Here is a 13,188-nt window from a genome sequence, read left to right as displayed (position 1 = left end):
GTCCAATTTCATTAATACGCCGTGGTTTGGTCGAAAAAACTAAAATTTTTAAATGCGTTAAAAACAATCATTATCGGAGTATTAGTGGAAATAGACTCAAAATTCTAGGTATTTTTACAAGTGAAGTAACTATTCAAAATATTTCTTTCAGAATTGAATTCCATGTAATTGCTGACAAGTGTATGGGACTCTTCGATGCCATTATTGGAAGAAATGTGATCATGCGTCCGGAAATTCGAACGGTCATTCAAAACGGTATCAAAATTTATGAAACCAATAAAAGGTATTTGCAAATTGAAGATCCATCTATTAAAAAGGAAAATAACAGAGAAATATGCAATATCAGTTCAGATACGTACCAAACATTGTTATCTAATATTGGCAATATATGTGATAATCAAAAGGCAAAATTTTTAGAATGTTTCAAAACCAAATATTACTTTAACAAAAAACCAATGAAACCAGTTACAGACTATGAGATGACCATTACTCTAATGAAAGAAGAATTTTTCCACTTTAAACCTAGAAGATTATCTTTTGCTCAGAAAAATAAAGTTGATAAAAAAATTCAAGAGCTACTAAAAGAAGGTTTAATTAAAGAAAGCAATTCGCCTTATGCAAGTCCTATAGTATTAATCCCTAAAAAAGAAAACGATTTCAGATTATGTGTAAATTATATAAAATTAAACAAAAATACAGTTAGAGATAATTATCCATTGCCTATTATATATGATTTAATTGACTCGTTGAAAGGAAAAACTATATATTCAATAATAGATTAAAAATCCGGATTCTATCAAATCAGATTAGCATAGGAATCTACTAAATATACATCTTTTGTAACGCCTAAAGGTCAGTATGAATATCTTCGCGTTCCATTTGGATAATGTAATGCACCTGCAGTATTTCAAAGATATATTAACAAAATTTTTAAACATTTGATTGATGATAGTAAAATTTTAGTATATATGGATGACATCTTGAGAGCTAGTAAAACTTTTGAAGAACACTTAGAAACTTTGGCACAAGTTTTTCAGATATTAAACGATAATTTATTAGAAATTAATCTGAGTAAATGTAAATTTGTGTTTGAAGAAATAGAATATTTAGGATTTACAATCAATAAATTCGGGAAAAAACTTAATAAAAGTCACATTGAAAGTATTTCGAATTTCCCTGTTCCTATGAATAGTAAAGCACTCCGTCTCCTCCAGGCGGCGTTTATTTTCCCGAAAGAGGCGGGTCTGCTGTTGCCATTTCCGTCTATAACATTCCACGTTCGTCGGGTACCTTGCTGCAGCATTATCGCCCGCGCTGCATTCTTCTCCTCCAGAATCTGCCTATATTCCTCGTCGAACCAATCGTTCCATAGTCTCAGTCTCACGTACCCGACATTGCTCTCGGCTGCATTGTTGATGCCTGCTTTCACTGTTCTCCAGCAGTCCTCAAGAGGGGCTTCATCCAGCTTACCCTCTTCCAGTAATGCAGCCTCTGCGCGTACGCAGTTGCGACATCCGGTTGCTTAACCCGCTCTAGGTCATACCGGGGCGACCGTCGGTACCGTTCGTTGTTAACGACTGAGAGTTTTGGAAGTGGTTATACTGTCACCCCGTCGATAATGCCGGAGAAAGGCCGTGCATCAATCAGAATGTTGTCGATTTGTGATTCTGTATGCAGTGGTGATCTCCATCTGTATTGGTATGGAAGGCTGTGCTGGAAGTAGGTGCTGCGAATGGTCATATTCTTGGCGGCGTCAAACTCAATTAGTCGTAAGCCGTTTTCGTTCGTCAGCCGATGAGCGCTGAACTTTCCAATAATCGGTCTGAATTCCTCCTCCAGGCCAACCTGAGCGTTTAGATCTCCTATGACGATTTTGACGTCGTGGCTTGGGCAGCTGTCGTACTCGCGTTCGAGCTGAGCGTAAAAAGCGTCTTTATCGCCATCAGTGCATCTGGAATGAGGGCTGTGCACGTTTATTATGCTGAAGTTGAGGATTTGACCTTTGAGCCTCAACTTGCCACCACCCGATCACGCGCCTCTGCATATCAGTCATCCTATAAAAGCTGTTCCAGCTCATGTGTGTTGCCGCAGCTCTGGTAGATGGTATAATTACCTCTAAACGTTTGAACCATTGATCCCTTCCAACACACTTCCTGCAACGCTACGATGCCGTGGATTAAGCTTAAGCACGTCGGCGAGAATGCGTGAGTTTACGATGAACTTGATAGATATACAGTTCCACGTATCAAGCTTCCAATTGTTTGTCCCTTTATGTCGCTGTGATCTTCGCCGATTGTCCCGGTTCGTATTCTCTCGTTGATTATTTGTTGCTTGATTTTTTTACGGCTGGCTTGCAGGTCCTGACACCAACCCTCAAGATTTCCGGAAGACCATTCCCCCTAAATGTTCGAAGGATCATAGTGCGCAGTTTAGCTTAGAGTCCTTCTCTGGCCTCCGCAAGGTAATCCATGAAAATAACTCCATATAATTTTTATGGGATTAGTTCGACCAAACCCTCTGGAAACGTGATCGACCATGATTATTATTCAAATGATGATTTAATTAGAAATATGAATTTTCCCAAAAAAAAAAAAAACAATTGCCATAAGATTTCAAAATGTTTGAGCATTTCAAACCAATTTTCAATTTTGTTGTTTGTGGAATGATTTGAAGATTATTCAACACACAGAACTTAAATATCAGCGGAACATTACGAGAACCGATCAATTAAGCAAATTAATATAGGGTATCCCAGGAAGTATGGGCACGACTTTACCATACTGCCATTTCGAGACTAATCTGATTTTCACGCATCATATTCTTTTACTTATGAGGAGTCGATTTTGAATTTTCAACGATTTTTCTAGCTATTTGTTTGTTGATGGTCTTCCATTTCTGGAAACTCTTCTTATAAGTTCTGCACAAATTGCGTTATTTTTGAGCAACTTTGTTGTACGAAATTTGTACTGGTCATAAAGTACGTACAATGAAAATCTGAAAAATTATATTTATCATTGCCGATATGATAAATGATCAGACTATCACTAAAAAATTATAAACTTAAGTATATGAAATGTGCATAGGAACTAAAAATCCGATTTCAACTGTGGTCAATTTTCGAAAGGGTCAGAACTAAATCCGTTTATATCCAACAAAACATATGAAAAACCAACAAACATTTGTTGCCTTTCCAAAACTATAGATTTTTGTCGTAAATTAATTTGCAATGAAATTATTTTATTTATATTGAAAATATCTAAAAAACTATGATTTCGTGAAGTTATCGTGTAGGGAGAGGAAAAATTGCGATTTTCTAGATTTTTACATTTTTGTCAAATGTTTTCTAGAAAGGCCAAATGATTTTTTTAACAAAAATTCTTGTGGAACGTCTTCGATACAATGTACTTGAATTCACCACATCAAAGGATTTTGAAAAAATCATCAATTACTAGCTAGGTTCTAACAAAACACAAAAGTAGGGTCTGTGCTGGCTGGATAAGAATTGATTTTCTAAAACAAAATATTTCAATGTTAAAGTTTATTTATTCAAACACAATTTTCACAGGCAGCATTTGAAATGCCGCAAGAAAAAAATATTTATTTATTTGAAAAAATATTGTGATTCTCGTTTTCAAAGTCGTGCCCATACTTCCTGGGACACCCTATATAATTTAAAGGTTACATCTCGGTTTGCTCTGGTTCTTCCACTGAGTCATTTTGTTTTGAGTTCGTTATAATCGAAATCTGCCGTAGGACAGATAGGGCACGAGAAACATACACGAAAAAAAATGTTTCTCACGAAACCTTGTCAACCAAAACATCGGCCCTTATGATTCAAGGCTCGCATATATAATTCAAAAAGTTTCCGACAAACGAGTTCAATAGGAATACCCGTTGTTTGCATACATTTGAGAACTGTGAACTCAGATATGGTTCTAGCTTGTGAGGAACTTCTAAAACCGTTTCCGACTAGAATCAGTGTTTTAATATCGTTCAGCAAAATAACACGTACCGAACTTTTGAGCATTTTTCGTGATCACTTCTGTTCAAAAATGTGGCTGAATTTACTTGTCATGGTTTTCGCTTTATCGGTGATTCTCGTACGGAGACGCTATTCCTATTGGAAACGCATAGGCGTTCCCTTCATCCAACCGCGATTCCCGTTGGGAAGCATAGGAAGCATTGGCACACGGATTCATTCTTCTCAACTGTTGGCGCAATTTTACCAACAGCTCAAAGGATCGCACCCGTTCGCTGGAATATTCTACTTTCTGCAACCCGTGGCGTTGGCACTGGACTTGGAATTTGTGAAAAATGTAATGGTTCGGGATTTCCAGTACTTCCACGATCGTGGACTGTATTACAACGAAAAGGATGACCCTTTGTCGAGTCATCTGTTCAACATCGAGGGAACCAAATGGACGACTCTGCGAAGGAAGCTGGTGCCAACGTTTTCTTCCGGGAAACTTAAGATGATGTGCCCAACTGTGGTGAGTGTGGCGGATCGCTTCAAAATGTGCATCGAAAAGTCTATCGCCAAGGAGGAGGCTATCGAAATGCGAGAATTGTTGGCGCGTTTCACCACTGATGTGATCGGAAGCTGCGCGTTTGGTATAGAATGCAACAGTTTGGAGAATCCCGATGATAAGTTCAGAAAAATGGGCGAAAAGGTGTTCGATGTCTCGCCGTTTGCAATTCTTGCGTTCTTCTTCCTATCCACTTTTAAAGATTTGGCTAGAAAGTGTCGCATATCGATTACGGACTCGGAAGTGGCAGCGTTCTTTTCAACTATCGTTCAGAAGACTATCACTTATCGTGAAAAGAATAACGTCCAGAGAAATGACTTTATGAACTTGCTGATGCAAATGATGAAGAAGAACAAAGAGGATGAATCTGAAGAAAATTCGGTGACACTGACATTGGATGAGGTGGTGGCACAATCGTACGTGTTCTTCTTGGGAGGATTTGAAACATCGAGAACTACAATGTCGTATTGTTTGTACGAGCTTTCGTTGAATCAGGAGGTTCAGAACCGAGCAAGGAAATGCATTCAGAGTGCGGTTGCAAAGCACGACGGTCTGAATTACGAAGCTTTGATGGATATGCCTTATTTGGAACAATGCATCAATGGTAAACCATGATGCCCCGTAAATTTGTTCTATTTTATAACGCTCTTGTATCATTCTAGAATCGCTGAGAAAGTATCCACCCATATCGAATGCGCTCAGAAGTACGACCAAGGACTACGCCGTTCCGGGAACGGAAGTAATCCTGAAAAAGGGAACCGACGTCATCGTACCGATCTACGCCATCCATCACGATCCGGAATACTATCCAGATCCGGAACTTTTCGACCCGGATCGGTTCAGCGCCGATCAGTGCGCCAAGCGGAAACCGTTCACTTTTATGCCATTTGGTGAAGGACCTCGGATGTGTGTGGCCTCCCGGTTTGGAATGATGGAAACCAAGATAGGATTGGCCGCCATGCTGATGAGTTTCAGGTTCTCGAAGTGCGAGAAATCAATCGTTCCGTTGAAGATTTCCCCTAACCACCTGATGTTGACTCCTGCCGGGGGATTGTGGTTGAAAGTGGAACAGTTGGAAAGCGATGAAACGGAGATGGGATTTTCAAAGTTGATCAGCGACGAAAGGGTAAATCGTTTGGGGTATTCTATGTAATTGAAATTGTAAATATACAATAAGTATGTAACTAGTTGTGTGAAGGAACTAAAGAAATCATCTTCATTGTCTATGCCCTATTTCGATCTTTGTGGTTCACAGTTAAAAATATGTTGTAAATTTCAGTTTATTTCCATGCACATATTTGGAGCACTAAAATAAATTGAAATGTCAACGACAAATCGCTTATTTTTCAATCGAATTGCACTTTACACGATCATGTAACATTCAAGCATCTTTAGTTGAAAATTAAACGTGATGCTGTAACAATAGATGAATTTGATTTACTTTTACTATACTCTTCTGTTTACGCTATATTGAAATTTAAATATTTTTATCTGTTTTATCAGGCCCTTATAGACAAGTACAACTCATATTCTTACTGCTCTGAACAAATTTCTTGCACAATTACTATTAATTTTTATTAAATAATGGACTTTTTAGTCTACAAGCAATTTGAAAAACTATTGATTTGATTTCTGCATTTTGTTTTCTGAGATAAATAATTAGAATAAATTGTATGAAAAATCTTAAAACCCTAATAACTTAGCTGCCTTTCTATGTTGATGTTTATGATATATTGGCTTTTCAGTCTTGACAAAATTGAAAAACTGTTATTTTATAATAAATCTTCGAGCTGTTTAGTAGAATACCTATAAGTAGATGAAAAAAACGAATTTAGTACTATACCATTTAATTCCACTAGAGTTTGTATCCTTTGACAGATACGCGTATTTCGACCTCAACTGTAAGGCCGTCTTCAGAGTCGTGTACTAGACTCGACTTATTATATTTTGTCCAACGTTTCGGTCCGTTTGGGACCTTCCTCAGGGACTCAATTGTTACAGAGACTATAATCACGAATTGCTTGTTCGGTTATTTTTTATACTCGGTACGAATTGTAAATCATAAAAAATATCGAACTTTCAGGTTTTTGATTGAAAACTTCTGAGGTTCAGTAATAATTTTTACTTTTTACAGAACCACGGTACCTGTCAGACCCAATTTTGCAACATTACCGAACAGGCCGAAAAGTCAGTAACTGCAATTACCGACTATTCAGTAGTTGATGTTTTTTACTGTTTTGTCATCAAAATCAAATCGAAACAAACTGATGCGCATGCGGGAAGAAGTCAAATGAGAACCTCCTGCTGTTGAATCATCCGGCGCCAGGAGAAACGTCTATGGCAACCAAAGTTTTCCTGCACCTATAGGGGAACTGTGGATAAAATAAACAGGGGGGGGGGGTAAAATGAACAGGTTTGTGTTTTACGGTAATTATGCAATAAATCTATGCAAAATATTGCACCATCCCTAATCCTCAGACTAAGGACCTATTTTGACAACTCTAGAGCGATCTTGAACTGTCAAAAACTGGATAAGTAAACAAAAACAAAGTACGCCCCTCCGTTTTCTTATATGATGTAAATTTTCACTCGTGAAATTTAAGGTTTTTATGACTTAAATCATCAAAAATCTATTGAACTGCGTAGCACACCATATCTTTAAAGTATTTATGATAAGTAGACGGAAATTTAAAGTATTTTTATCTTATAAATTCTTAGAACAAATTATTTGAAAATGTTGATTCTTTGGGGGTAAAATGAACCACTTGAGATGGGGGTAATATGAACACCATGGCAGGGCGAATACTACCGGATTTTGTTTCAGATGTCGAGAGTTTTCCGCAGAAAATACAAAAACAGACATGGACAGCCATCCAAATAGTCGCGGCTAAACGTTCCATCGATTCCGGAATGTCTGTGAGATATGCATTGATCATGTACCAGATGCCGAGAAACATGCCGCTACCCGTTCAATTTGAATGGTGTTCATTTTACCCCCACTACATGTTCATTTTACCCCCAGCATGTGTTCATTTTACCCCCAGTATATGTTCATATTACCCCCGTCACATGTTCATTTTACCCACATGTTTGGAACATTGCCTTTGTGGAACGAAGTTTTCAAAATTATAATAATGTTGATAAAATTCTATTTCCATCACAATATTTCAACTTGTTACATTGCATAAACATCCTTCTTCAATTCTGAGCAATTGAAAAAGAATCTGACAGCTTCATAAGCAAGAAAACTTGAAAATTGCTTAGGGTGTTCATTTTACCCCCAGTTCCCCTATTGCGCTTTCTCGTGGTAAAAAGTCGAAATTTAGTGACAAACTAAACCAGTTTAAGCAACCAAAAATGCTCAGCACGATTTTAACTGCCTACATTGGTAAATTCGGTTGGTTTGCATACAGGAGGTTAATTTATCTGCATCATTGAGTTTGCCTCTTATATGCAAATCAACAAAATAATAATGATTTTGTCACACATTTTTCGAATAATTCCACTGAGATATGAGCATACCGTATGTTTATCCTCACGAAAAATGCTTAATAAGGGACATGTCCATGCCGATTGGGTTTTTGGGTTTGGGAATCCGGAGGAGCAAAGCGTGAAGCATGAGAAACTAGAAAACGAGTAAAAATGCTCTACAATTTTACTGACTAAGTCAGTAATTTCCATCAATCAAAACCAAACCTAGGTTCCAAAACCTAGTAAAATTTTACTGGGGTCGGTAATCTGAATTGGCTGAGTTTCAATATTAAACCCCTAATCTGCCGTGAATCGCAAGTCAGTCCCATCTGTAAAAAGTAGACATTGAGAAAATGGGTAGTGAAGTTTCCAAACTTGTTTTACATATGAATATTAAAAAATTACATAGAATTGGAACATGTTCAACTTTTATTGAAACTTTCACTATTTTCTTAGCTCTACGATATATTAACGAGAAATATATAAAGATGATCAAAACACGGTTCATTTTTGTGTTAAGCTGTGCGGACATCAGTAGTGGGACTAATATGCGCTTACTTTTCATTATGGGACAATTTGACTTGCTGTTTTTTTTTCCTTATTTTTTCGATCAAATCATATTATCTCATTAGTGCAGTTGAAAGAGCATTGAAAGATATGCTGAAAACTGAACTCAACTCATTTTTTACGAAAATGCAGATGAGACTGACTTGCAGTAATGTTCCAAGAAATAAATTCCGGATACGCCACTGCAACATATCAATTAAACAATGAAAAAATATGATATTTAGGTTCTTTTATCGGAAATTTCATTTTTAGTGACTTGATTATCCGGAGGATTCGATTATCCGTAGTGAAACAAAAAATCGATACTCCGGATAATCGAGTCTGACCTGTATTATTCTTACAGTTAAAAATGAAGCTGCTAGTAGAGGGGTTAATAACATCCTCTCAGGGTTTGAAATGATTCGAAAGAAATTTGTTCAAAATGTGGTCTTCAGCAAAGTTGTTGCTGGGAAGATTTCACATGTGAAGAGTTTGTCACTTTTCCATGGATTATTATGACGAGCAGGTGCTTTGTGAAGCCCAAGCAGGACAGTTCGGTTTTGCGTCGTCCGATTGATTTTGCTGACGGTTTCGCGCGTGTTTTCGTCGTCGGAGATTTTTTTCCCCTGTTTTGGAGCGTCTTACTGGGTACGTATTTGGGAAGGCCCATGCAAGACGGTTTATTTTCGGGACGCCAAGAAGTTTTGCTGTCAGTGTCAGTTTTGTGTTCAGTCGAGAATGGATTACCAACTGGTGAGTTCGTTTCATGCTTATGATAACACATATTTTCTTGAAAGCGTAACTTTTACGTAATATTAAAACAAACTTTGTATGGTTTGTCACTATAGGTGTCGGCATTATGCTTTTTTCTTATACAATTTGAATAAACATATATTTTTCTCTTTTTGACATTATTAAAAATTATCTTTTGAATTGTTCGACACTGTGAATGTTGACGTATTTTTTAAAACTTCTACCATATTGAGACAAAATGCACAGTAATACTCATATATAATTTTCAAACAAACTATGTATGGTTCGTCACTACAAGTGTCGGCATTATTTCGTTTCATATAAGTTAAAATATATACATGTAATTTTCAGTTTTCGTCATTAATAAAAACGTCTTTTGAATTGTTCGACATTATAGATGTTGACGTATTTTTTCCAAAAACTTCTCGAGACAAAAATACAAAACTAGCTTTAAATATAAGTCGTATATTTTCCCCTTGTCCATGGATCGCATCACCGACCAGAGGTGACTCCCAGATCTTTTCCTCCCTCACTAATAAACACCCTTCCCGTGGTGATTGTGGAGATGCAGAGGTATTCTCGGTCTCTAGAAGCAACAATCATTACACCCTAACATTCCTTCCCCATCCCAACTGACTGTAAGGACTTGGCCGGCGCCGTTATTGATCAATAATATTAGATCTGCTAAAATTGCACTTCGAGAGTAAGCGGAAACTCCCATCCCTTATTCATTTGGATCGTAGTGCAATTCTTACCAGTTCCGATCAATCACGGAGTAGCAACCATTGACATGTACAGTCAGTCTATGCTATGCTATGCTATGCCATGCTATGCTTTCCATGGATTATTATGACGAGCAGTTAGAGGACTGAATCCAAAAGGTTTGCCTTTTCCATATAAACTTCAAATGACGTGTGCCCAACCAAATTTCTTACAAATCTGAAGACGGTGTGAATTGTCTTTCAAAAAGCCACTAGTGCGACTGTATACTACAAACATTCTACTAGCTCGATTAACAGACAGAGACATTCCGAATCCATACGTGGAACACGGTAATTTACAAATTGTCAAAAATTTTGCTCAAGAAATCTTTTGCGATTCTGTAGATATCTGCTACATGTACTCATTTCGGGCGCACTACTAATAAAAAAAAAAAAAAAAACATTTTTTTCAATATGTCACGCGAGCGAGTGAAAATGAGTCCTTGCCTTTATAAGTAAACTAGTTCCACTAGTTATGGATAAGGCCACTGTGAAACAAGCTGAAATCATGTGCAAAAGCCTTTGCTATCTTAGGCGGCATCCACAAATTACGTAACGTTCTAGGGGGAGGGGGGGAGTAGGCTCAAGCGTTACGGCTCATACAAAAATTTAAAAAAAATCATACAAAAAGCGTTACGGTGGGGAGGGAGGGGGTCAAAAATTTTCAATTTTAGCGTTACGTAATAAATGGACGCCGCCTTACCAAAGTCCACCCTAACAGAATTACAAGTTTTACACGTTACCTCACTTTGTCAAAAGACACGACACATGGAGAAAAAATAATTATCGAGTCATATTTGCTGGTAGATCAATAATTTTTCACATAGGATTTCAGTCTACCATACATTAAAATTGATTCAATAACATCTATGGTTGATTTAACTATTTGGCATGGTAGGTTCAACTACACAAAATAGTTGAATCAATCATAGATATGATCGACTCAATATTAATATACAATCTTATCAATGATATTATTGTTGATGTTATGCCGTCAAAACAGGTAAGAATTTTCTTCATTGACATTACAAAAATGCAACAAAGTGAAAATAAATATGGGAGCAGGAGTACAAACCACTATCTTGTGAGTGAGAGCTTTACATCTATTCGAACATCGCCTGTTGTTTTGCTGTGCAGCTCATAACGTTTCAAGGTAATAATGTTCAAAGAGCTGATTCAACAATAATAAAATTTGAATATTCATGTGATGGAAGACAAAAGCGAAAGCAAAACCAACAGACCATGCTGTAAATTCAGGAGTACCGATAATATGCTTGTAACGAGTGTATCCAGGCATGTTAAAACAACTACACAGCGTAACAAAAATGACATTTTTGCGTGTCTCAAGGATCAAATTATGTGTCTCTAGTAGATTTGGGGTTGCTGAATCTGGTGCCATTCTCAGAAAAGTTCCAGCACGTCACAATTTTTAGCTACAGGTCACCAAAGTTGTATAAAACACTGGTTTTATTAATGTTTACATGAAATTTAAAGTAAAATTTATCAAACTTTTTTGGAATCTAATCCACCAAACAAAATAAAACTTGAGCTTTCATTTCAGACATAATTTGATTGAAATTGCGCGATTAAATTTCGATTAAACCGATTTTTTCAACATGCTTGCAGTCTCCATACAAAATTCTTCGTTTCTTCTATATGGCAAAATACAACAATTCTCTAAACCATCAAAAAATAACTTTACCGTATCGAAAGTAATACAAACTTTGATGATAAGTGATGTTTAATGCATGAATTTTGAATTCTGTGGCAAATTTAGCCAATATATTACCTTACAAGCTGGCAAACTTGGCTGAAATAGTCATTTTTTGCATTTTCAACAGTCAATATCTCAAAAACTAGACGTGCTATGATATTTCTGAAAACGGCAATGGACTCAGCAACCCTTAATTAAGTGAATAGCGGTATTTTGGTGCTGGAGACAAAAACGTGTTCCGCAGTGCTATAGGAAAAGTTACGTCAATCTTTTAAGACTTTTCTCCGTGCAGATCCACGTTGAAAAGAATAGAAATCGAATGTGTTGATTATTTTCAGTGTGGGGAACTAATACTTAACGGTGTCAGGTCATCATGCCGGTTTGCGTTAGTTCGAATTATGTTATAATGTCGAATCATTCAAAACTTAAACCAAAGCAGACATTTTCCCTGCTTTCGTTAAAAGTAAGGGTATGCGCCATGAGTATTTTCAATGGCGATACGAAACGAAACGATATACGGAATTTTCAAAACTTTACGTAGCGAAACGAAACGAATAGTTGGAATATTCCGTAAGAACCGAAACGAAATTCAAATCTTCATGAAATATTTCGAAACGAAACGATTTTTTTCTGAATATTCCGCGAAATTTTTTGTGCAGTGATAATTTTGATATACAAACACGAAGTGTTTTCAGGATAGGAGGGTCTTTTTATAACCCATCAGGCTTAACATAATTTTAATTATATAACGTGCATCTTACTACTAAACTGCAGTCGATTTGGGTGACAAATATGTGCCATGACGAAGAGAACTAAACTGTCGAAAATTAACATGTTCCCCTATCTGCAATAAACTTTTCGTTTTTATTTTTTTTTTTCTAAATTACCGTGTACGCACCATACGTTGCGACTCTGGGACGTAATCTTGCGCATTTTTGAATTTTTTTTTCAAAATTGTGATTGTTTTATTTTCATAATACTATGAAAAAGTCCAACAGAGAAAATATAATTTTTACTGCCTCAGCCAAACGCGCATTGTTTACCGCTGAGTAAAATTAGTTGCTTAAACGGTATTCAGCCAAACCATGCTGAAGGTGACTGTTCTGAATCCCGGTCCGGTTTGGGATCTTTTCGCGTTGGAAACTTTTATGACAATCAAGGACATACTTACATGTCTTATGTCTTGTTTGAAAAAAGCCTGTTAACAATTTTTGTTACAACTAAGGAGTGGATCGAAAAGTAGTCTCAAACCTTTTAAACAATCTCAATGCTAAGCCCACAAGCGATTTAATTTTTGGACATGCATTACAATGTAATTAAAATCCAAGTAGTTGTGATGTTATACCACGAACTTCCATTAAGCATAAAATAATATACCGTAATCCAGGGGGCAAATTGATCACTGGGGCGAATTTGA

At 36.8% G+C, this 13,188-nt stretch overlaps 1 protein-coding gene across 1 annotated transcript; it reads left to right on the top strand.

The window, feature by feature from the left end:
- The first annotated feature begins 4,000 nt into the window (after positions 1–4,000).
- LOC5571532 (probable cytochrome P450 6a13) lies at positions 4,001–5,767 on the top strand. Its single transcript, XM_001653627.3, has 2 exons — positions 4,001–5,130; positions 5,189–5,767. Exons 1-2 carry the CDS (start codon positions 4,053–4,055, stop codon positions 5,677–5,679), a joined length of 1,569 nt encoding a protein of 522 aa, XP_001653677.1. The 5' UTR covers positions 4,001–4,052; the 3' UTR covers positions 5,680–5,767.
- The last annotated feature ends 7,421 nt before the right edge of the window (positions 5,768–13,188 follow it).

The sequence above is a fragment of the Aedes aegypti genome, chromosome 2 (assembly GCF_002204515.2).
Source record: "Aedes aegypti strain LVP_AGWG chromosome 2, AaegL5.0 Primary Assembly, whole genome shotgun sequence".
NCBI classification, from domain to species: domain Eukaryota; kingdom Metazoa; phylum Arthropoda; class Insecta; order Diptera; family Culicidae; genus Aedes; species Aedes aegypti.
Note: the sequence above shows the minus strand (reverse complement) of the source record. Positions and strands in the feature narration are given on the sequence as shown.